This window comes from Rissa tridactyla, chromosome 1 (genome assembly GCF_028500815.1).
Source record: "Rissa tridactyla isolate bRisTri1 chromosome 1, bRisTri1.patW.cur.20221130, whole genome shotgun sequence".
Lineage (NCBI taxonomy): Eukaryota > Metazoa > Chordata > Aves > Charadriiformes > Laridae > Rissa > Rissa tridactyla.
The window spans coordinates 35,790,684-35,816,562 of record NC_071466.1 but is presented as its reverse complement, the minus strand read 5'-3'; the positions used below and the strand labels follow the sequence as shown (position 1 = coordinate 35,816,562).

Here is a 25,879-nt window from a genome sequence, read left to right as displayed (position 1 = left end):
AGCTTTCTCTTGTGCAAAAGTGCAGCCCTTTCCCCTAAACTACACTAGAATCAGAGATCTAAAAAGTACCAAATCACAGGCATTGAAAGGACTGCAGAGCTCACCTAAAAATTAAAACACTCACTTATGCTAGCAATTCCTGAGATTTTTTTTTTTTCCCCAAGCAAAACCTTGCTGTGTCTTTTCTAACTTTATTTTATAGAAAAAAAAAGAAGCTAGAGTTTGCCAAATGGAAAAGGACAAAAAAACAGCTAGGAAAATAAGTGTTTGAAAATTCTTAGAAGCTATTCACAAATACAGAGGGGAAGGACGGTAAATATTTCTTTTCAGAATCCTCCTTAGGTAGAAGGAAAAGAAATAATGAATCAAAACGAAATCTCAGGTACACAACCAATTGCAAAATAAAAATACAAATCCCTCTCCCAGTACTTCCACGCGTCTTCTGGAAGTGTGTTTTTCTCTGTCTTTAAAGACAGATGAGATTTCATATCACAAATGGCCAGCACATGGCGGGCTTGAATAATGAGAAAGTGACTTCCCAGCTGAGCAAATATGCATTAGTAACAAGACGCTGATGAGGCCAGACAAATCACCAAGGAAACAGGAGAATGTGAAAGACAAGTTGAAGAAGCTTTAGAAATGAGCCCTCAAAGAAGCTAGCCATGTTGCAGCAGAAAGGGCAACACACATGCCCTCCTAATGTATGACAAGGCATTATTGAAATTAAGAGTATGATTGTGGGGTTTTTTTTAAGGGAATAAAAAGAAACACAACATAACATTTCTCATCCCTCCCACCTCTCAGGGACTGCCTCTGTCGTACGATGGCGTTATTTGGATGGATCGTGGAGTTTGCAATGACGAAAGACTCCCCAGTTCTGAGCTCCTCGCCCTGGGCTGGTGACGAGCTGCACATGGATCAACAGCCCAGCTCCTGCTTTTTGGGCAGCCACTTGCAAAATGAGTTTTCCTCTGGCCAGAGGCAAAGACCACGCTGAAGATGTTAGCTCCACAGGTTAACCACCTCAGAGGGGGCCGGGGTGCTGGGCGTACAGCTGATGGGTGTCTATGGTGGCACTACTGAAGAACTCTGTCTCCCTGCTTCCTTAGGGAGATGTTTTCTGTGTTCCCCTCCCCTTGTTATAAGATTGACTGCAGAGGTCCTACAGCTTTACAGCACTCGGAGCAGGAGCAGGCAGGACTGAATCTGAGAAATATGCCAAATGAGAAAACAGACAGATGGACAGGCTGAAACTACCTAAAGGGAAGTTACAGAGAAGCTGGAGTCAGGCTCTTCACAGGTAAGGACTGAGGGTGACCAGACACATTTTAACAAGAAATATTTCTGTTACATATAGGGAAAATATTCCACAGTGAGGGTGGCCAACCATGTGAACAAGGGCTCAGATAAACTATGGCTTCTCCATCCTTGGAGGTACTGAGAACATAGCTAGACGAGGCCCTGAGCAAAACTGAGACAACTCCAGAGCTCATCCTGCTTTGAGCAGAGGGATGGTGTACGCGACCTCCAGACGTCCCTACTGACTTACATTATTCCATGGTTCTAAAAATTACCTAATAGATATCAGATAATTAAATCACTATTATTTTGTTTCTATGAAGCATAGTAATTCAGCCACACCAACTACAAGAGGCAGTGTTTGGGGTTGGACAGTAGACGAAAAAAGAACATGGATGATGTAATGAATAGCTTAAGAGCCAGTCCTACAGCTTTCCTTTGCTAAGGAATTTTTAAGCATGTCTCTTACCCCAGTCAAGAAAGACAAATTCTCTTAGGTTGAAGAAAAGACCCAAGTCCTTAGGAACCTTACAGAATCAATCCCTCCTCTCAAAAGTGAAATTCTCTCAACTTACTAATACTTTGTGCTAGCATCAAGGATCCCTCTCTGGGATCTGACTTTCAGAGCAGATTACACAAGGTCTTTGATTTTGATGGTGATCCGTGGAGGGGAGGAGTCTGACTGAAGCCCATTACACCTCATCAATAAAGCTCCCTCCTACCTTTGCTAAATGAGGTGACTGGCATGTTACATAGCCCTTGACTTTACTGGCAATAGGTGAGGAGGCAGGTGGGCTTACAGTTTGGTCTGATCCTGATCAAAGGAAGAAGGATGATCCTAAATGAGTGTCATGTTCCCTCTGCCCTCGTATCTGGCCTGCAAGGCAACCTGATATGATGATGACAGTCAAAAGAAGACATTCATAGCAACCTCCTCTTCTCCAACCTTTCACCCGTACCTGTCCATTGTGGACACTTCCTCAGCAGGCAATGGCACTTCAACTGTATGATCCCATCTCGTCTTTCATGGAACTGCAAATGAGCGTGATACAGCACGCTCTTCCCCCACAAACCAAAACACATTTTTAAAATTTTTATTTTCCAATTCAAGAAGAAATCTTTTACCAATTTTAAAGGAGAATAAAAAGACCTGACACATTTTAATTAGAAGGATGACATTAGGGAAGAGAATCAGTTTGGCCAGTGGTATTTCCATTGAAACACAATTCCTAGTAGTGGAAGCAGAACTCCTAGTAATGAAAGCATCAAATGCATTTGGAAACCGTGTAATCAGCAAGCCAACACTAGTATTTAGGACTCACGTAGGATCTCTTGATCCCAAAACTTATGAGATCTATCCCGCACCACCACTAGACTACACAAGCATGTTAACGAACATACTCGTTGATTTCTTTCATATTTTAAATAAAATATGGGTGTCCAATTATTTGTCTCCAAAGTGCTTATTCTTGCTGCCTATCTCAGTTTAGCTTTGCCAGTGGCAGCAGGCAAAAAGATGCTACCCTCTAGATCTTACCACTAGAACAGCTATCAAGAATATGGTGCTTAAAGCATCTGTAGGCCCTTATTTACACTTCCCCTAATATTGTTGAAGTGGTGGTGGCAGAAGTGGGAAATTAAACACTACTTTCAATAAGGAAAGGTTGTTAAACACAGAGGAGAACCCATTTGGCTTGTCTGAGATCTGGTAAATAATTAGCACTTAATTGCCAGCTGCTCTTTTTTTTTAATATAATCTGAAAGAGTAAGTATTTTCTGGAAGTTTGAACGTGGACAGTACTATACAAAGCCCTGAAAAGCACATGGGAACAAAGATAATACTTACTTATGGGAAGATGCCTCTCTTTCCCAGGAGCACACATATTTCTTAACCAGTTTCCAAAAATCAACCGTAGGGTAAGAGAAGAAGATACAGGCCTGGAAGTGAACATCTGGATATTGGATCCACTCCCTCGCACTTATTTTATATCCATTCCCTATAAAATTATCGGTGTTGATCAATATTGCCATTACTACTCCAGTGCCACTTTTATAGGAAAACAGAAAGATGTAACTGGAATTCATACTGCAAGAGTAGTAATAAAAAACATTTCCAACTTAATTATTCTGGTCTGTTTATTCAGCAGGTAAAATGCAAATACAAGAGGTAATGTTTATTATCTCTTTTATTTACCCTTCTCTTTAACTGCATTTGGAGAAGAACCAGTTTATAGTTGTGCGTAAGTACATTGCGTGGGTTATACACTGAATAGGTTTGGTGAGCAAAAAGTAGGTGGAAAAAAAAAAGTCTACAAATCTCCTCTACATTTAAGCTATATTAATAAATATAGCCATAACATGCTCCATCTATTCAACAATGGTGTTAATTTCAATGATAAACTGCTACTAGAACCTGTATATTTAAAGGTAAATGGTTGTTATAATGGTTATGGAGCTCACGTGGCACCAGATTTGGCAATTTTCAGCCAACAGCATATGTGTCCGTGACTTCTGACATTTCAGAAAGTTTGTATGTGAGCCAAAGGAATGGCCGTGACAGTTAACAACATCTGTGAAAGATCTGAGAGCTGCAGACCTAAATGCCGGCTGAGGCTTACTGGAATTTAAAAGGGGGCAGATTGGTTAGAAGAGCGACGTGAAAAAAAGGTCTTGCGATGCCCTATCCTACTAGCTGATGAAGCCTCCTGGACAGAAACGTGCTCTTCCTCCCTTAAAAAAAGGGGACCATGGGAATACTCAGTTCTTCCCTTACTTGTATGAGAAAAACCTACACTTCATAACAGGATAGGAAAGGAAAGATCTGAGCAACGCCTTCGTTGCTTGTAGAAAAAAACAATTCTGCTAGCTCAGTGAGGACATCTGAAAACGGACTAGCTCTGCTCCAGTGGCTGGGAGTGGTAGAAATCAAATTCATTTCAAAGGCAGCACAGTGAGGCCAACACTAGTTACCTCTGGCTTTACGACTCAGAATGGTTACTGTACGTTAGAGGTATATGATCTTGCTCAAAAACCTGAGAGATGACCCTTGTGCTATCTTACTTAGACAAATAGGTCCTAACCCGGCTCCCAGTGACTGTACTGTGGAAGCTGTGTGCGCCCCACAGTCCTTGTCACCAAATACATACCCTGGCCACCCTCCTTCGAGGGGGCAGTGAGTGTAAGGAGGGAGCTGCGATGCTCTTCTCACCCTCCCGACCACAACGGTGAGGGACATCACAGGCCAAACTGTCCTTCCCTGAACGAGCACTGAAAGCCTGAAAGGATTGCTAGTCACCTGGCATTTATCAGAGCCCTTTAAAAATAGGTGCGTAAGTCTCAGATGCACTTGCTATTTATTTCACATGCTAAATGATTAGTAAACTGCAAAATCTAGTCCTCAGTAGGTAGGAAATGACAGGAGCAATGCGGCCTTTGCAGTAAGACCTCGAGTTGCATATTGAACAGGAAGGACAGGAAGGTACTGAATAGGCGATGATTAACTCTGCAGCACAGAATGGGGAAGGGTCTCTGAGGCATACGAAGCGAAACACACAGGCGGTAACTCTGGTGGTTCCTGGCTTACGAGTGCTCAGGTTCGCAATCTGCCTTGCTATTAGAGTGAAATTGATATTGTTTGGGGGGAAAAAAGGAGACAAGACAAAAGAAGACTTTCATCACGCTGTACCAGAGGGACATCCACGTGGGCCATCAACAGGGCCAGGGTATGTTCAGTCTTCTGCCGAAACTGTGTTCAGTTCTGGGCCCCTCTGTACAAGAGGGACATTGAAGTGCTGGAGCATATTCCAGAGGAGAGCTACCAGGCTGGTGAGGGGTCTGGAGACCAGGTCATATGAGGGGAGGCTGAGGGAGCTGGGCATGTTTCGCTTGGAGAAGAGGAGGCTGAGGGGAGACCTCATTGCCCTCTACAACTACCTGAAAGGAGGTTGGAGAGAGGTGGGTGTTGGCCTCTTCTCCCAGGTGAATAATGACAGGACCAGAGGAAATGGTCTGAAGTTGCGGCAGGGGAGGTTTAGATTAGATATTAGGAAGAATTACTTTACTGAAACAGTGGTCAGGCGCTGGAACAGCCTGCCTAGGGAGGTGGTTGAGTCACCATCCCTAGAGGTGTTTAAGAAACGTCTAGATGTGGCACTTCAGGGCATGCTCTAGTGGCAGAGATTGTAGGGGTTTGGGGTTTTTTTGGGTTTTTTTTTTGGTGTGTGTATGGTTGGACTTGATGATCTCAAAGGTCCTTCCAACCATGAAGATTCTATGAATCTATGATTCTACGAAACACCCCGAGGTAACAGAGTCGGTGGCACCCGCAGCAGCACTTCAGCCTTGGTGTTAGCCCTATGCCTACCACCCACGCCTGTTCCTGTTGTTCTTGCTTTCCACCCCCAGCAGTAATTTTAGGAGAGGCACCCTTGCACATCCCCTGCTCACGGAGTAACCCCCTGGCTAGGCTTTAATGCACCACTGCCAACGAAGGGGAGCCGGTGCTGTCGCTGTCTGTTAGGACTATGAACCCCAGCTTGGCTAATGAATCAGGCCCTTCAGGGGACTGGGGCAATGGGGTGCCTCTTAAATGTCCCAGATAAACCCTGGCATTTGCGATAGAAGAACTGTAGGCACTTGTGTACATTTCCCGGAGAAAGTATAGGTGGAAGCATGTTTTACATGGGAATTTCTGGATGACACCCTTGCCTGCAGGAGCTTAAATTAGGCCCATCATGCTCAGGGAGTTGTGAAAGGAAAGAACATTATCATATATTTACATGATGCTATGAAGCACAGTGCAGAATTACTGGCCAATTGGCAAATGAACCAGTTCAGGAATCAGTCCAGCTAAGCAATCATGGTCCCATACCTTGGCCAATTAAGCCTGATGAAAAGGTGGAACTAGCTTGTTCAATTAGAGAGCCATGCTAAAGGAGGTGTGCTGTGTAGATTTAGGACTAACTTGAGGAGTGAAACATCGTACCGATGCCTGCGCTATGGAGGTTGTTCATGAACAACCCCAGATGGCCAGTAATAACCTAAAATTTACTTGGATATATGCTAATGAGTGACATCTCCTACGTGGCAAACTGACATTTTTTCGAAGGCTTATAATACTATCAGTTTCAGGCAGATTTTATAAAGGACTTGGAAACCACATCATTAATTCAATAGCGACTCACTGTCAAATTCTGAGTGCCTGTTTCAAAGCATGAAGGTGGCAAGTGCATTCTCCTCAAGAATTTTCTTTGGTGGACAACAAACGAGAAAAGCGTGGTTTTCACACTTTGTTCTTGGAATGGCTGAAATATTTTGATGAGAGTTTTTCAAAAGAATTCTGCTTGCTACTCCACATAGGATATGCTAACCCAAATGGTTAATATTTGGAAAAATTATATACCCACTGAAAACTGAGTCCTGTAATGGCAAGCATTAAGCAACGCTACTAGATGGTTATTTTCTGCATTACCTACAGTCATGTACCTGGTAAAACATTTCAGGCAGAGAGACAAGATTTCAGAAATTCTCACAACCGTTCTGTGAAGTATTGTAAAAACAGTTACAACTAAAACATCCTTCCTTGTGATCACAGACTTTGTTAGACAATACCAAACACTGCCGGAAAAACGGAGCCATTCGGAAAGTGATCTGCTCGGTATGTGTGTTCTCCTATAGAAATAAATTGAAGGCAATACCACCTATGCAGCAGTGACAAGTTAATTCAATTTCCATCTCAAAATCAGGTAAAGTGTATCTCATTTGTTACCATGGATACAAGACATTATTTCAATTTGTTTGAGATCTCACAGTGGGTATGGAATTAAACTGTGACACAGTTTTATGGAGGGAGTGGACTAAAAACCCAGTAAGTTCAGTGTCATTAGTCCAAAGGATTTTCTTTTTTAGAGACAATAAATAAGCAGGTTGCGACTGCTGCCCATAAGGTATACTTCATAAGCAAACATCTGTGTGATTCTGCTGATGCTACTTCTGATTAGTAGGAGTGATGGAAGAGAAAATAAACATTCATTTCATCAGTCCTGCAAATGCGGGAAAGAATCCTGAAAAATGTCCAGATGGTAGAACTACATAAAAAAATACACTGATGTCATTTGCTATTGTTTGGCACCAAATATGTTTACAAAAAAACATCTTGAGTCTGAAAATGCATCCCAGATAAACCTGCTTTTCAGGCTGCAGCTCAAATCACTAATCCTCTAGTTTTCAAAGTTAGAAGAAGAGATGTATGAAAAAGCAGGGGAGAATGAAGAGGCAAAAAGGAGGAGGAATACATTTTTTAATGCTGATATATATGTAGGGTTCAGGAATTCAATGGCATTCAGTTTACCTTGTCTGAAATTAATTTTAATATATACAAAAGCATAAAAGGGAATACAGGTCTTCTTGTTAAATTATTACTACTCAAGTCCTGGCTATATGTTTAATATTTCATAGAGAGACTGATTTCCATAGAAGCTGAGCACCTGCTATACTGATGGATTTCAGCTAAGGTTGTCATCTCTCAACATTTACAAAACCAAGCTGAGATAAAACAGAGTCTACCTAAATCAAAGGTTTATTTCTAAATATGCATGCATGAACTGCATGAAAAGCACAAAGGTTATGGGATGTCATGACTATGGCTAATCATTGAAATCCAAAGCCATCATCCAGCTGCTTAATTGACTGATAATTTCCCACCAAATATTCTGAACTCCACCTCCTGTGCTCCTGTGTTGCTGCCCTCCTCAGCATATTGTCAGATGGGATTATCCGCAATGTCTTCTCCAGCTCCTTGGGCCATCTCTAATTATATCCCATTGGGAGTTAGAAGGTCTGACCCCGAGATGGCGAACTAGAAAAATTCAGTACCTCACAGCAAAATCCTCACGAACATAAAAACTCTCAGAGAAACAGGGACTACAGTGTCCATTGCTAGCTGAACAGAGAGATAAGTTAAATTGCGTTCCGTTATTGACTTGCGATATTAACATTTCCTTGAAGTAACAATAGAAATCTATTTATAGTCTACAGACTTGATTATCCCTCATCCAGACCCCAGGTAGGAAATTATAATAATGCAAAATGAGCGTCAGGGCTCTAGCATTTTGATTTAGTAGTATTTTGTGCCCACTTTTCACTGATTTTAATGGAGAATTAGCACCAGGCTAAAATTTAGCACAATATTTATATATGCAGTTAAATTTAATGAAGCCAGTGATATTTAAGTATCCATTTATATAAGGATAAGATCGGAAATAGACCTCAAGCATACCTAAAGTATACTGAAACCTGAAGTATTTCTGATTAATGACTTTGTTCCTAAATTCAGGAAAGATTTTACTCCTGAACGGTCAATGACTCATTTTCTATTTTTCAAATATTTTGTTCAGAATTACTCCACTATACCATAGATCATCCTAATTTGGTAGAACCCTGCAGGTTTTGTAGGGGTATAAACACACACGTAGGCTTGTCTTGTGCACTCTTATTTGGTGGTAGGTGGGATTTGCAGATTTTTTGGATTCGATGGGTACCACGACAGCAATGCTGCTCCTAATCCAACCAGGCAGCTCATAGGTAAATGAACATCTCCTGGTTTTTGTCATAAGAAAAAGCAGCTTAGTACAATCTGGAAGTGGGCACAACTTGTCCCCTTCTGGAATCTAATAATCAAGAGTGACAGAGGAGCGCACACATTGCTTCAGGGCACAGACGGAGGAGGCAAAATTCACCTCCGCAGTGACATCTTGAGAAGCTCCATTCTAGATGGGAGCCCAAGCCAGTGTCGTGGTGAGCCACTGCCCTTGCGCTCTGTCAGGTAGCAGCTGAATACAAGTTAGGTTAGAGGTTAGGGGGGCAGGAAAGAGGTTAGACACGCGCATGTTGAACGAGGGGCGCTTCATGTGTTAGTGGACCTGCCAGACAAAGCAGTGGGAGCAATACGGATGTGCTTGCCAAGAGCTGCCCAGCATAACGTCAGGAGCACACTGACAAATCAGGGAGAATGGATAAGGCACACTGAACTGCCCCTGCAGGCACACATTGCAGTTTCTGTCTGACCAATGCCTGAGAAAAAGCTTTGTTGCTGCACTAAACCACTCAAAAAATTGCCTGAATGAAAAGGTTCCGTCCATGGGTCAGCCTAAATGGTAAGAGCTCAGGAGACAGCGTTGATGTTGCTATCCACGTGCAAGTTAGCAGGACAAGCTGGAGAGGTCTCAGTCATCCTCGAACAAGAGTCAGCAGAAAAAAAGACAAAGCGGAGAAGTGGAGATGCATCTAAAGAACCAGATGAATGCAAGACCAAGCATCACAGCGCACTGGCTATGCTACACCCAACAAATGTTCTTGAACTGCTGTGCAGAATTAGGGCCAACTGGATTAAGTGAGGAGAGCAACAGGGGATGTACCGAAGTAATTTGTTCCTAAATAAATATGCACAAGGACTTTTCTTGAATCAATGGGTTTACAGTTTATGAATTCCTAGAATGATTATCCCGAAAGGTACCCCCAATTCCTCTTCCCCTTTCCCCCATCTGAAATCCGTAAGATTTTGACTCTGAAAAGAAATCAGGACCTTCATGACTATTAGTCTGGAGTACAGCACAGCCCCATGGTGCTACTTTCCTAAAAAAAGAAAAAGAAGACCTGTTCTCTTTTTCCTTAGCAATACCTGCTGCATGCCTTGCATTGTCTGCTGTAGGAACTGCAGCTGCTGATCCTTCGTAAGGCTTTCTTCTGTTCGAAAGAGCTGTCCTTTCTCCTGTTTCAGGAGCTCCACTTCATTCCTATAAGCATCCAGCTGCCATCGTAGACTATCGTTCTCTTCCTTTAGTGCGTACGCCTGGGCGGCTAGAGCTAAGAGAAAATGAAAATGCAAAGAAATCAGTAAAATAGATTGTTTCCTTACAAATAATGCAGAGGACATTGTCAGGGGAGATGACAATAGAGCTGAAAGCCAGTGCGACATTTCGGAGCTGAGACAAGACCCAGCAGAGCTGAAAATGATTAGGTTCTGGCACAGGCTGTTGCTGGGAAGTTATTTCCTGGGATGGAAGGAGCCATAAAGCGACCCTGGATAATTCAAACGCTACTTGCAATCTGGCTGCTAAATTTAAGCTTATATTTTAGAAAGAAACTGGCACGCAGTCCAAGGGCAAAGCACCCACCAACTCGACAATGTTTTCCCAGCGATGTTATAGGAACTGATACAGCCGTTTAGTATTTACACTAGTCTAGCGGCCAGATGTTCCAATCGGATCTGTGCTAAGGAATTTTGACTACGTAAAGTTGCTGGGTTTAATCCCATGGGAGAGGAAACGCAGAAATTCCTCTCCAATCTCGCTGTGAATTACTTCGTAGCAATGGTTATGAGGAACCATTTAGACAGAAAAATGATGTAATAGAGTAAAATTATATAAAATGCAAATGCTCAAAAAAGTGTTGGCACTACAAGAACATTACTACATTAAAGGCATTGAAAGACACTTAAGTCATTTCCTTAGGAAGCTCCATTTGGCCCCTTTTCAATTTAGAATGGCATTTTTATTATCATAACTGATAGCAGGTGTTTGTGAAGAAATCGATTAGTATGCAGGGATGGAAATTACATTTGCCAAATGACTTGCACAGTCTGCAATATAAGCTAAAATTTGTGTAGCAAAAGGCAGAAGGCTATAAAGCATGTACTAGGCACATTATTTAAATAAATTATCGGAACATAAATACATATAGGGAAGTGTGGCATTCACTACTTTCGGGATGCGGTTATCGTCCTATAGAGGAGCCCACTCCTGGTAGTATTTATACTTGGCAGCAGCAGTGGTCATTTGGCATAGCAAGCTGCCGTACTATACTATTTTCCTCCTTGGAACCTGGTAACACAACAACATTACAGAGCAGCTGTAATTAAAAAACAACAATCCACCATAGCCAATTCTATCAACATTTGGTAACTGAAGCACATAACTGATTTACATTCCTGATTAAATGATTTCAGGCTTGGTATCACAGAATTCTTTCTTGCCCACCTACAATAGCAATATGGTTAAACTCCAAATTATAGGAAATTGTATATTAACTCCATTTAATGTCAGGCATCTCTTGAATAGACCTTCCGCAGATAGAGAGTCCCCTGTTCCCCATGATAACATGGTTCGACACGTTTGTGAAATTATATCAGCACTTAGAATGTCACAATATTTCATTACCAATAAAAATGTTTTATCTTTGGTAGGACAAATCTACTTTTTTCTCACATAGTTTTTACTGTTTTTAAAATAGCACAAATGCATCATCCAAAATAAAGTACAGTTAGCTACTATTCAAATACAGACACGGATTGGTTATTGCGCCTAATTTGGATATTCTACAGAATCTCTCTGGAAGATTTAGCAACAGTTACAGTATTGTTACATCAAATTAAATTGTTCTGAAAAGCATGTAATCATCCTTCCATGACAAAATTTACCCTCAAGAAATTGCAATGATGAGTCCAATGGGCAAATAAGAGGATGAAATCCCTTTTTTTCTTTTTTTTTTTTTTTGTAAAAGCCAATCAGCTATAATAAAAGAAAGGGGGGAAAAAAAAGAGTCCAAGAAAATAAAAACCTCAGTCTAACAAAAACTCATGTCAAAATTAAACAGTTTGGGTTGGAAGGGACCTTTAAAGATCATCTAGTCCAACACACTTCCCATAGGCAGGGACATCTTTCACCAGACCAGGTCGCTCGAAGCCCCATCCAGCCTGACCTTGAACAGTTCCAATGATGGGGCACCCACAACTTATCTGGACCACCTCTTCCAGCATCTCACCACCTTCATTGTAAAGCATGTCTTCCTTATGTCCAATCTAAGCTTACCCTCTTTCAGTTTAAAACCATTGCCCCTTGTCCTGTCACTTTAGGCCTTGGTTAAATCGTCTCTGTCATTTGTATTCTCTTACTCCTACCAGACTCTTCCATGATTTAATTTTTCTTTTTAATCTAATACTCAATTCTAGCCAAAAAACTGTCTACCCTTCTGCTCTCTGAGAGCATGAAAGGAGACCATCATGGGCATACTCGAGTTTTTAAGAGAGGCTTGGCAGCAGTAATTAATCTGCTGTCCATCACCTAATCTACCTCTTTAAAAACTTCTGAGAGCTGCTGTGTAAATGGAGGGTGTAAGGCCTATGCACTTGTTAATCACCATCCCCATTGAAATGTGGGTTAGGACCCAGATTCAGCCAGCCCTTACTGGGGAAGCAGCTGTTGTGTGTTTTCTGGGTCACACTACAGCCCAGTTGGAGAAGTCCTTCTCCTTTTTGTCCTCCTAGGTGAGTTCAGGCTGTTGAGCGGAGCTAGGCACAGCACAAGAAGTTTGCTACAGGGGCACCAAATTAGGGGAAATAGAAAGGGCTATGACATACTGCACACGTAAGTAAGCTGTAGGTGATGAACATATTAGGGTTTAAAAAATAAGTCACTGAAACGGAACAAGACACAGTATATATGAGCAGTGAAGGTAACTGCCCGTTTTTCCTGTAGAAATACGATGCAGTTTTTTTACTGCTAAAAAAAACCGAGTTGCACCTCTGAATGCCATTATTTCATGTCAATATTTTAAAATTATATTTAGTATAGTGTATTAAAACCTATATGACAATAACTACATTGCGGTACTACCAAGAAGTCCCATCCGAGGACGGGCACCCTGTTATTCTAGATTGCAGACACTGGAAGACAAAGGCTGTGTTTGAAAGAGTGAAAGAGGTTACAATTTGTTTTAACACAAAATGGAAATATCCCAAACAACCTAAAATGAGAGAATAAGAACACAGCAGAGATAAGTTCATGATATTAGGCAGGATTCCCAGAGGTGTACAATTTCTTATCAACATTATTATACACTCTGGTGATCTTCCCAGACACTCATAGCAAGAAATTAAAGACAGAGTCCAAGGTAGAAATATGTCCTTAAATAAGGAGGATGCAACGCATATAGCAGCGGTGTAACAGAACACTAAATTGTCACAAGCTTTTAAATGAATTAATTACAGATAAGAGTCCACAGACGGTATGACATTAAATACATGTAGTTCCTTTGCTATTTAATTTAAAGACACAAATAGTGCAGACAAAGTGGTTACCAGAAAGGGAGAATAAGTCAAAGAAAGACTCTGGTGGACCCCAGGTGCTCCAGCTCATCAACACTGGATAACTGCTTTCAACACAATCAGAAACGTTCTTTGTGTTGACCTAACGTAACTATAATTTTAAGATCTTTGTATTTTAGTGCACTAAAAATAAAATAATCCTGGATTCAGACCGATGTCTCTTTTGATTCCAAACAAAATACCTATTATATATAAAACTACTTTTTAATTTATTTTTAAATTATATTTAATTTATAATAATTATATATAATAATATGTAATTTATTACATATTATATAAAAAACCCGCTTCATTGAATACTGAATTAAAATTAGAGGAGAATTTGGGGGGAAGAGGGAATCTGCATTTTAAAAAGTAAGCATTTTTCAAATTTTTACAGAAATTTTTGCTATGACTTCATTGAAACAGCTCATGAATGTAGTTTTAGCTGGAGAAAAAAAAATGTTTACTCAGCTCATCTCAGTGCTGCTTCTCAAGCCATTTAAGTTTGGTTGTTCAGACACTCATCTACAAAATCCTTCTCTGAAACATGCTAAAAAGCATCTCAGGATACAAAGACAATAAATGCTGAAAGCGTTTACAGAAGAACTACATACAGGAAGCTATACCAAAAGAACACTCTGACAAGAATCCCAAATAGCTGCCTGCGCTGCAAGCAGAAGAAAATATTCCCACCTAAACCAACACAGCTGGAAACCAGCTCAATATACGCTTTACAGCGCTTTCACCGAGGGATGCAAAACGATACCTGCCCGTCTCAGAGAAGCAGCCGGAGGAAGATTAGATGGATGTAAGTGGGGGAAAACTTCACATTGATATTTTGAGGACATCTAAGAGGTTAGTGCGATTTCCTTGGGTTGAGGCAGGAGTGCTGTATACCATGTGGCAGCAGCCTCAATGGCGAGATAGACTTCATGTAGCGTATCCAGACTTAGACCCAAAGCAAAAAGACACCCTTTTTAAAACACGAAGTGACTGGCCGATCAGCAATCCACTGAAATCTAAGGACATACTCATTGACTGATGTCTCAGAAGAAACAAATAATTAACTTTATTTTTCTAGGACATCTATCTCGGCTAGTTGGGAGCGTGCTTGCGTTATGTGTGCTACTGATCTGTAGCTTCTACTTTTAGCCGGTACTCTGTGACTACATTTAACCTAATACTCAATAACGCCCACTGGAGTTAACATACGGCAAGTCTTCACAGGTGATACAGGGTAATTGTAGTATTTTCTGACTTAGATCTTCTCATAGTGGCCAGGAAATAAAGTGAACACCCCACGTCTCTGAAGGTATCTATTTATTAAGGATATTGGGGAGAATTCAAAATTTTCTACCACTTCTACTAATGCTGCTACTAATGTTCTACTACCTGTGCTGTGCGTTTCTCATTAGATGGTGCCCTAATAGCATTACAGTTAACATTAATGGCAGGCTACTAATTCTCATATTGGGGCCGCACCAAGTTGAAATGCACAGGCAGCAGGTTATCTCAAGAGTCCGAGGCAATCTGGAAGTAGTATCTGAAAAACAAATGAGCAAACGCTAACAACAATAACAGAAAACCCTCTTGTAAATTCAAGAGCACAGACTTCCCTTAGGTCCTCCCAGCAGAACTTTTTCTGTATTTTTTTTTTCCTATAGATTCTTCTATAATTGTGTAGAAATAGACCATAAAACTGAAAATTTCTTTTCTTCTTTGTCTATCTTTAGACTTTTGGTCTAACCTCTTCAGCAGAATTTCTCATGGTTTTGGAACTTTAGCCAATGTATCGATACAGTGACAGTGACATGGATGAAAGCAGATGAAGAGCATATCCCCAAATCTTCCTGTCATCTGAGTTCTACTAATGCCATTATCCTAATTTCCTGACTTGAAAATAAGGTTTTAAATGATATAATGCTCCTTTTGATAACAGCAACAAGAAAAACATCAAAAACTGTCAAAATGATGGCTGTTATTATGGTAATTTTTTGCATCACTCCCATTGCAGAGCATTTACAATGTCAAAAATAGCCCTCTTGCAAGACACTGCTACTTCTTCAAAGAGTTTTCAGCTTAAGGGACTGAGCAAATGTGAGAGGAAAGAAATCAGGACGTGAAGTTCACAACTATAAATACAAACAATAAAAGTTATCCCTGGCCTCTAGCTAGCTTGCTTGTTTTTCAAACAGGTGAAAATCAGCAAGGAAAAATGTTTCTGGAGGATCTGGAAGGGCACGAGCTATGTCTTGATGCTGCAGAAAACAGGGTAAGTTATAAAACAATGGCATTTGTCATTTTTAAGGATGATGGTCTTAGCAGAAGTACAGCACGGATGGTCTTAGGAGATATGTTGAGAAAGGAGATATCTTGAGAAAGGGCTTGAGTGAGGGCTAAAGAAGAGGAACTCCTGGAAGTCAAACACGAGCTCACAAGGTTTGGGTATGAATTGTGACAGAATAAAAGCAGAGGTCAGATTCTAGGAAGAGGTAGGTGGAACAAAAGAAAATGTTGGACCTGAGTTCAATATGTGAAGGAAGAGAAAAGGAAGTGTGGTAGGACTTCTGGTGGTGGCACAAGAACACAAGAAAGGCGGCGGCATTTTTAACAGTTACTGGGTGTAAGAAGGAAGAGTTCAAAAGCGAGTAATGTGGCCAGTTTCATGTCGAACATGAAACCATGAGAGGATACACTGGTGTATCCATGCTGGCATGTGTCAGGAAAGGGTGACGCTGAGATTGGGGCTGTCTTGAAGGAAAAAACTTCCAGTTTCATAGACTAAGATGGTAGCACTGGACCCTCATTCATTTTTTCCCTATAAGGCTCTACTTAGTGCTCCAGCCCGCAGGAAATTAAACTTTTTGCTACGGTCTGAGGATCCCATCGCGGTCACTCAGTGGCGGGGGGGTGGTGTGTGAGGTGATGCCAGCGAGTGACCCACATGTTGAGGGTGGGTAGGAAGGTTGGGTTTGCAGGAGGTCTGCAGGGTGGTGGGAAGGAAGGCACGGCCCTCACTGCAGATAGAAAGCTGGATGGCCTCTGAGGTGGGGGGGACACACAAGCAACTGGAGTAACTAGAGAAGCATGAACCTGTGTCTCCACCTCAAACTGTCAAAGCTGACCCTCCCTCTGCATTCTCCACCAGTTGTCAGCTCCTGGCAGAATGAAAGTTGAGGCCGTTATTATTTATGACTACTCAGGTATAGATCCACTTGATTCACACCTGACTTTCATAAACCCTACCAGAAAAACTGAGCTCTGAGAACAAGTTTTAGTCACACATGCTCCCTACGTGCTCAAAGGCATTTGGGAAAGCAACTTTTTGGTGGTATCTCCAAGAAGCTTTCTGGAAGAATAAGACTAAGCTACATCTTCATCGTTTTGAGGCATTTTCTTAGCACACCTTACAGCAATGTCAGGCTTCTGAGAGCTCTGATATCTAAAGTGCCTTTGATCTGTTGCGTTGAGTTCCTCGAGGACACTTTCTTTTCTTTATGCACAGTTACTAAATACCTGACCACCAGCATAAAAAGTGTTTGGATGTCTATGACGGGTGCACCGAAATACATCTGATATTAGCAGATAAAAGCGACATTATTCCTATACTGCTTTCTTTAATAAATGCCTCTTCCATTGCTCTCTTATGTTTCCACAAAAAGACACTATGTCACTTGGCTTTTTTTTTTTTAAAAAATCCATTGGTTAAAGTTTGAAAGCAGCTCGCTAACCAGCCTAAATAAACTCTGAAAACAGAATTAGACTGGTATAAAAATAAATAATTTGGGGCAATTACAAGCTAACCTAGCCATGAACAGTTTTTTCTTTCCCTCTTCAGACATAATGCAACCAAACAATGAAGCAAATTCCACATTTTTTTTTGTAATGTTAGGCACACTTCATTTGAATGTCTCAGTACCTGCAAATTTAAACTCTAAGGGCACTAATTATCCCATATGTGGAGGGGTTATTGTCATTAATGTTAGCAGGAGCCAGGGCCCGCACACTGGGAGATTTACTCTTTTACAAAAACTGCTTTATTCAGGTGCAGTTCCTTCAAAGTCCTTCCCTCAGCATGCAGCCTATGTTCAATGCAGAGAAGCTCATTATACCAGACACATTCATGATGATACCAGATGTTCAAATTGAATGCTCATGAGAATTATTTTCAGGCTTCCTATTCAGATAAAACTTGCTGGCGAACAATTAGTAAATGGAAGGATGCTTGCCAAAAAAAAAAAAAAAGAAAAAAGAAAAGTTGCACCATCATTCATTTAACTGTAATTTTATCCGTCCCATCCAGTACAGACAGATGTAACATTTGAGAAACCAAAGCATTTGTCTGGAGAGAGATTTTTCTGAGTTTACAAAACTTCTTCCTGCTTAGCAGACTTCAGCAATAGCACTGTTCTTTCCTGTGGCTCACCAGTAATTTATGAAGGCTTATAATTCCTTGTGTAATGAAGCATATCTATCTCTTTGCAAATAGCAAAGAAGGTGTAGGGAAAGGCAGGGCAGATTACAGTCCGGATGGGCCTAATAACAAAAAGTATCACGCAAATACTGGCTCTGCAGCAGATTAAGAATGCCTTGGAGAGTAGCGCTGCCAACTCCTGCGGTGTTATGATGAGTCTCACGATATCTGACATTTTATTTAAAGCCCTAGAGAGATCATTAACTGAAAACCTCCGCTTTAAGTTTCTGGACTAGTGGCTTCCAAACTTTCTAGCCTGTGGATCAGTACCGGCTCTCTGTATTTCACCATGCTCTCACTAACTCTGACTTTTAATTAAAAACACTAGCAAGGCAATTTAATCTCGCTGTTTTAGCCAGACCTAGGAATAAGATGCAGACCACTTACTACAGTCTTACAAGTGATCATTGTCTCAGGAGCTCAGTTTGGGATCATCGATCTAGACCTCGTGCTTGCAGAAAACCCACTTGAACAGTGAATCAACTTTCTCTAAAGGGCTTAAAAGACAGAGGGCTCATCTCCCACTTCAAGACAGTCTTTCTGTCCCTCTCTCCATACCTTCCTCTCTTTTTCCTCTGTATTTGTTCTGTTCAGTTTATTTCCTCCTTGAACTCCAAATGCATGAGTCCATCTCTTTTTTTCATTTGTAATTCCCACTTGCCTGACATTTCCAGATGTTTCTCTCTTCCCTGACTTGTACTTATTTTGCAGTACATTCTCCAGTTCTCTCTTACCCAGTTCTGTCCCAGGTAAATTGCAGCATTAAGCGTTTTGGACTTTTCCTACAAAGATGTCACATCACATTACTGAAACGCATATTTAGAATTTGGAAGAGACCTCCTTGTTAGAATAATATCAAAGCCTGTCACATTTTAGGTCTATTTTACTTGACAGCATCTCTTTGGAGAACAGGAATCTACATGGCTCGTAAATGGTATTTCGACAGTTGCTAGTTAACCTGCTCCGTTGAGACCAGTTTCTCCAGGTCACCTCTTTAAAGCAAAGGGCCCTTGTTTCCTCTCCTTTTTGGGCTTCATTTCTTCTACCGCCGCCCATGATATGTAGCAAGCCCAACTGACCTGGCTTATGCGTAAGGGAAGACAGGAGAGGGAAGAGTTGGCTCTGCCCAGACAACTGGGATGGACGGACTGTTAGTTGGGCTGGTTGTTGCGTTGCCTTTCCTGCTTGGTTCTCCTCTCGAACTAGGGGCGTAGGAAGCAAGCCATCGTAAGAAAATGCAGGGGTATAACTTTGATCAAAAGTAGTAGCAGTTCTCAGATATTCTCAAAATTCACTAAAAATCACTCCTTCCCACTGCTTATTGGAGAATTTGGTTTGTGATGAGATGAATTTTTCAGATACTTATGCTTTATGTTTACTAATAACTGCTGCCTTAGTTAAATATACTTAATCAAGTACTGAATCTCTTTTAGAGGTTCTGCTTTCTTTTTTCCCTAATTGAGAAACAGAACTGTTGCGACACTTTTACAGAGACTGTGCTTTAAAGAAGCCAGCAAAAAAGCGACTTTTTCCTCTAATCGATGATATTAAAAAAAATGACTGTATTCCTGTAACTCTAAAAATGAACAGAGAAGATTTTAGTCTCAAGGGGGAAGAAGTATGTTTACCCAAGTAAGAAAAGCGCTGGTTACTGGGGAGATGCCAAGTGGCACTCATGACCCTCTCCCACATCAGTAACGGAAAACCACTGCTTCCATTAAGGGTGCTTTGCAACTTGAGGGTACAAGACATTTGAACTCTGCATAGCACAAGAGACGTTGATGAAAGCTCAGTGTTTCATATATGTTATGTTAATCTTATGTATACTTATGTATACATATATAAGTATACTTATGTACACTTATATAATCTTATGTACATGCATAAATGGATTGTATGTATGTGTGTACGAGTGATACATAGATTACTTAGGATATTCAAACATTATTGTATATAGGTAAACCTCTGTATAGGTGGGTTGCTGATGGTTGCTTCTTAGGAGCCAAAGTAATTGCTATATTTTTATTCAGACTTAAACAATAAGCGGTGGCATTTACAAGATGCACGGCTGCATTGCTACTGTTGGCATTCGAACTAGGAATTGCATGCAGCCCCAGCACCACTGCGACAACTTGTAAAAAAATAATCTGTAGGACTTACAAATGTGAAGAAACCGTCATTGCTACTTGGAAAACAAACTTGACAGCGTGCACGTGAATGCCTCAATTTGTCACATTCATTAGGGAAGACAGGGCTGATCTGAGTGTTTGAATTGACTGCGGTGTTTTGAATTGTTCTGATTTATAATAGGCAAATTTTGTTCGTAAAGGTAAAGTGTTTTCTATAAATGTGATGATAAACCACCTTTGTACAAAATTCTATTGCACCTTAAATTGCAGGAGAGCCTTTAACCGACTATCTCTCTGACCTCGTACTGGATTGGAGGGCTGAGCTAATTTTTCTTTTAAAATTGTGCATAATACTGAACTATTTACTCAGTTACTTTGGCCTCAGATAAAAATAGGTCTTAAATATGGGAATATGTTTTTACCGCTTTAGAAGGCCTAGGCGAATGATCACATGAAGCTTGTAATTTCTCGACTCTCGCATTCAGAGACAGCATTTCTTGAGCCATTTATCCCTTATGTGAGTGGACGGGTGTCCAGAAGAGCTGTATCTGCAAGCCAAAAACCTTCTTTTTTCCCCTCCAACCTGCCTTCAGCATACTCAGTATCCACAAATAGAAGCCACTCTGCTTCTCCACAATTTAACATGTTTAGCAGGTATTTTCTCAGCTACTGAAAAATAAAACGCGTTGCAAACTTGCAGATGACAGGGTTCTACGGGGCTTACTGGTACTTCCAGTCCTTTCAGAAACAGACAATTTATTGAAATCTGCAAGAAGTGTGTAACTTGAAGACATAACTGGGAACTACTCCTTGTACCAGACTTTCTGGGTAAGCCACCGCTTAGGACTTTGTATCTGTGGGTGTTGGGCAGAAGGTGAGTGCAAACACTCTGAGCAGCAGGCAGTAGCTTGTGGGAGCAAGGCCTAACAGCACAGGCATCTCAAAACCTATCAACAAAACATGATGAGACAGATGACCACCTGATAATAGAACAACATGGAGAGAGCTATTGCTTTTTATCATGTTCTTCCTTGACTGTTAAAAGTGCTCACTTGCCTCCAGAGCTCAGACAAATTTACGAGGGAAGACAGTCTGTATTTGACACGTGACGAAGAAGCGATGAAGAAACTGGTGTTGTGGCCTAGCAACCACCCAAATCTCCTCAGAGAGATCCCTGGCTGACATGCGAGGTGGGCACTCGGCAGTTGTAGAAGCAGCTCAGCAATCACTGGATACAAGTGCTGTAAAGCCATGCTTGGCACAGCTCTTGCACTGGACGCAGCTCACTACGCATCAAAGATGGGGAGGGCTGAATAAATAAACAGAAGGATTGCAAGCCCTTTGCCCATTGAAAGGCAACTAAAAATTAAAAAAAAAATTAAAAAAATCCCAACAAAACAAACCACTTTTAACACAGAAGAAACAATTTTTCCTCCTTTAGAATTCTATATGCTGATGTTCAAGGAGTCACATGCTGGAATTAGTGGAGAAGTGGAATAAAATGGTCTGGTTTCGGTATGGTGTCTAGTTCTTCAGTTGGTCATTCCACATTCGAGATCTCTTCTCTTTGCTTTCTCTTCCCTCTGCCGTGAATCTAAACCCAAATAAGACTGAAAGAATATCACTCACCTCCAAGCAGCACTGAAGCCACCTGGCTTTCAACTTTATGAACCAAATCCTTCGATATATTGCTCACAAAAACTCTATACTATGGATATGCGTCACCAGTAAGAAAAAAGCTTATTTTCTTGAGATGGTCTTTAAGCCAAAACCAAAGAGCAAGACACCATGAAATGCCTCTGAATCTAAGATTCATTCAGCAAATAAACCAGCATCATCAACTAGTAACAGTTTGGGGAATTTCTGTCGCCATCCAGCTTCAAGCATGAGCTCTGCTGGGTGGGCTTTTAACTCCTGGCAACCGCATCACAGGCTGCCAGTCATCTGGACACATAAGGAACGAGAAGCCACATGCTTTGAAAAGGAAGCTTTTAATGCTTTGGAAACCTCAACCAGCCTCACATCTCTCTGACATAATGATGCTCCCCAAACCTGTAATTATTACTTTAGAAGCTTGTACCGACATTGGAAAAGACTCTGCTTTCTGATCTTTACCTCTTCTGACACCTTAGCAATGGCCGATGTTTCTTGGATTTAAGGGTGGATAAGAAGGTACCTAAATCTCCACCTCAAGCAATATCTGCAAGCCTCTCTAATATGCTGGGGTGAAAAAATTTTCTAAAACCAGCAGGGCACGAAGAACAGCATAATTACGAAAATCCCAAGAGCTTAGTTTAAACAACAATAGAAATGATCTTTCATAGGAGGTCTGAAATAGGGTTTATGCTGAGGCCACTCTTGAAGGAATCTGTTCTTTATGCTCCGTTCAGAATCAATTGTCTTCACTGTTATAAATAGGGCTCGTTCTCTTGAAGGCTAAATATGAGAGTAAGACCACAAAAGCTTTATATTGGAGAGGGCACTATAAGGAAGGTCATTCTATAGAAAGCATGAAGTGTGATTTGGAGAAGAATGCTAATACCAGCTCTATCAGCTTGTGAGGAAGCTGAAAACAGCATATGTTCTAATATTGTCTTTTATTGATTTTGCTGCCAACATCCCACTTCAACAATGTTACAGCCACACTCCAGGATTCTTAATGGAGGGGGATGGAGAAAATCAATATACAGAGCTTGCTTCTGCTCCCATTGAAGTCAATGCGAGTTTCATTATTAACTGCAATGAGCACAGGACAGAGTTCAGACTGTTTTGTCGCTTTTGTTTGTTTTTTCTTTCCCTTTTTATTTAACCTCCTAGGGGCAACGTGTACTGTTATTCTATGCTTTAGAAAAGCCCCATTTAAATAGGGCAATTCCCTATCAAACTGCAAGTCTCCGCATTCAGAAATGATGCCCTGCTTTATGAAAGCTAATGAAAAATTATAGCCTGTATCCTGAACTGGGAAAGTTATAATAAAAGATACAGGATTTGAAATGAATTCTAATAACAAAATCATTTCTTTCTTAAAAATATTTTCACTCAGATATAAAGCAAATAAAAACAGTTTAGCTTTCACTGACTTGTAAAATATGACTGTCAATGTGCATTGTTTGCTCTATTACGAATAGAGGCGATGCACCCAAACTTCTTTTCACTACTATTTTAATGCTATTTACACAAAATGAAATATGCTAAAATTATCCCCCCAAATTATAAGCATCATCTTCAATCCAACAACATGCTGTTAATTTTGTTCTAGCATGAACGCAAAACATATTTTAACATGCTGTCAAAATGAGATACTAAGAATGTCAATAAAATGACACTAAAATAAATGTAAATTTAGATTGCTGTCACAAGTGGCTGCTTGGTTTTGTGAAGATGTTAGGTTGCTATAGCATTTTCCATAGCAACTTTGCATCTTATTACATAAATAATCCCTCAGTGTCCTTAAAGCTTACTAAAAACAGGATTAAATCTATTCTCATATGTAATGATCCTGCATAAAACCTTATCAGTATGAAATACCCAGAAAACATGATAAAATGTAATCTAGATAATAGTATTTCTGGCAGTTGAAAAGCATCAAAGCGCAACAGACTTGTTTTGTAGTAAACGGGACATCCTCCTAAACCCCATATTAGGAAAATGCCTTTGAAGTGTCTGTTTCCTCTAAAAATTGAAAGTTAGGTTAACCCCTTCACTGCTGTGTCCACAGGACCAGCACAGACCTTCAGCCCAAAGCCGATGGGTTGTGCATCATCCAGAGGAACTGGCCCAATACTTGGGACAGGACAAAGATGTCTTTATTCCCCGGGGAAGACAGCCTTGGCAACTACCTTCAGCCCTGATTCATCAAGGGTATTTCATCTAAATTCACCTGCACAGCAAGCATTATTACAGCCAAATGGACTTAAAACCAGGGGTATAATATTAGGCCCCTGCCACCATGCTTCCTGAATTTCAGCCTATTTTTGTAAAAGCCATGTGGGGAAAATGGAATGCATTTTAAGGCACCGAATTGGAGTCTGCCTGATGGTAACAGCTCTGAACTGGCACGCTGTGAAAGACACAAGAGCAGACTTTCCCCAGCGTAGAGGGAATAATCATCTTGTGCTGCTTTCTAGTGATCATCCCTGATGGTCCCAGGGAGCAAAAGCTGATTGTCTGCTGTGTCCAGAGCATTTCCATTCAAAAGGAAGTTACTCCACTCGGAGAGCTCAAAAGGGTTGTTGAGCTGTCTTCTCCGGCCAGAGAGGGAACCCTGTCGGTACAGTGACAATTCAGAGCTTCAGATTTTGAATACGTTCTTTTCTTCGAGATTGCTTATGAAACCTGGTTAGTAGCTTCTGTTAACAGGGTTTATTTTCCTCTTCATATGCCTTTATATGTTTATTACCGCAGGGCTGATTATGACACCAGCTGCTGATGGCTTTGAAATTATATTGATTTTTTTGAGGAAAAAAGCAATGCTGGCCCATTAATTCTTAAAGTAAATACCTTTTGTTATGTTACATTCTCTTTATCAACAAGTGTTTAAAAGGGGAGATTATGGGCTTATTAAATATCAGTACCACGTTCACAAAATCCAATGCCAAAAAGCTAAGGGATGGACAGGTAATGACAGAAAAATAAATCAGACTTTTGTTTAAAACAAAGTCTCCCATAAACCCCGAAAGATTAGATTTACAAGAAAGGAAGGGAAAAACATCTGATCCTTAGGATCAGGAGGAAGAGGAAGATCCGACATGAGATCTGCCGTGACAGTGGGCCAGTTGGAAGAAAAGGAAAAGCAAAGCTCAGCTCCACACAGCTGGGGCTCAGCAATTTCTATTCAAAGTTATAACAAGCTATATAAAGCTTTCCTGCCAGTTTAATCCAGCTATAAAACACAGTTTCCATTCCACGTGTGCATCTCTGCATTCACACAAGCCTTACAGAAAGCAAAAAAGAGGACTGAATTGCAGAGAAAAGATGAATAAGCACCACACGGATCGCTTTGGTGTTGTTTCGGGCTTTCCTTGAAGATTTGCCAGGCTTGCAACTTTCAAGATAGACTTATGAACAATATCGCAAAGCCTGTTTTCTGCCGCGTGCACCAGGGTGCGATTTGCAAATACTGACTTTCACGAGGACTTGCACTCTCCTGTGAGACGGACTGCCCGCTATTCAGCCTGTCTCCTGCGGCAAGTGACTTAGCTGACGCTGCGAAGAGGACAGACAGAGCAGTTCAGGAGAGCATTAAAGATCCAGCCTACTCTTCAAGACAGAAAGAGCTTCAATGTTTAAATTTGGCGCCTACTTTGGGTATGTTTGAAAATCGTGCCATAGAGGATGTCTATGGCAGGATGGTGGAAGGCAGCGCCAATCTTACGTGTTCAAACTGGGCTTCACACTACACGAGTTGCAATTTTTTACTTGCGTGCCGTCCCCCAGATGTCATTAAGTTACTTCATCAGAGGTAATACAGAGCTGGTGAAATGATCCAGGGGCCCAATGAGTGGGACATTGCACGTTTGCTGAGCTGGAGAGAGCCCCATACCAAGGTGGTCACCATCCACGTGGGCAGGACGGGCAGCGGATGAATGAAAGGAAGCATCGTTGCCTCCATTTGATAGTGGGGAATAGATAACACAGATTCATTGATTGCTCCAGGCGGAGGGTATGTGGCCCAGCTGGGATCTGGCCCAGCGCTGTGGGATCCCAGTCAAAAGCCTTAATCACGCGGCCATCGTTCCCGCATCCCTCTGCAAGCACTCTGCATCCTTCTTTTCCGCGGTGCCAGCTGCAGTCTCTCGCTGAAGTTGGAGCTGCTAGAATTAATGGCATGTCGCT

General features: G+C 41.1%; 1 protein-coding gene across 9 annotated transcripts in view; it reads right to left on the bottom strand.

Moving 5' to 3' along the window:
• The window catches only part of ENOX1 (ecto-NOX disulfide-thiol exchanger 1), a 380,407-nt gene that overhangs the window by 35,563 nt on the left and 318,965 nt on the right, over nucleotides 1–25,879 (bottom strand). For all 9 annotated transcript variants that reach the window (XM_054206709.1, XM_054206718.1, XM_054206658.1 and 6 more), the window contains one exon: nucleotides 9,977–10,161. In XM_054206709.1, coding sequence (XP_054062684.1) covers nucleotides 9,977–10,161 — 185 coding nt within the window. The remainder of the gene's footprint in view (nucleotides 1–9,976; nucleotides 10,162–25,879) is intronic.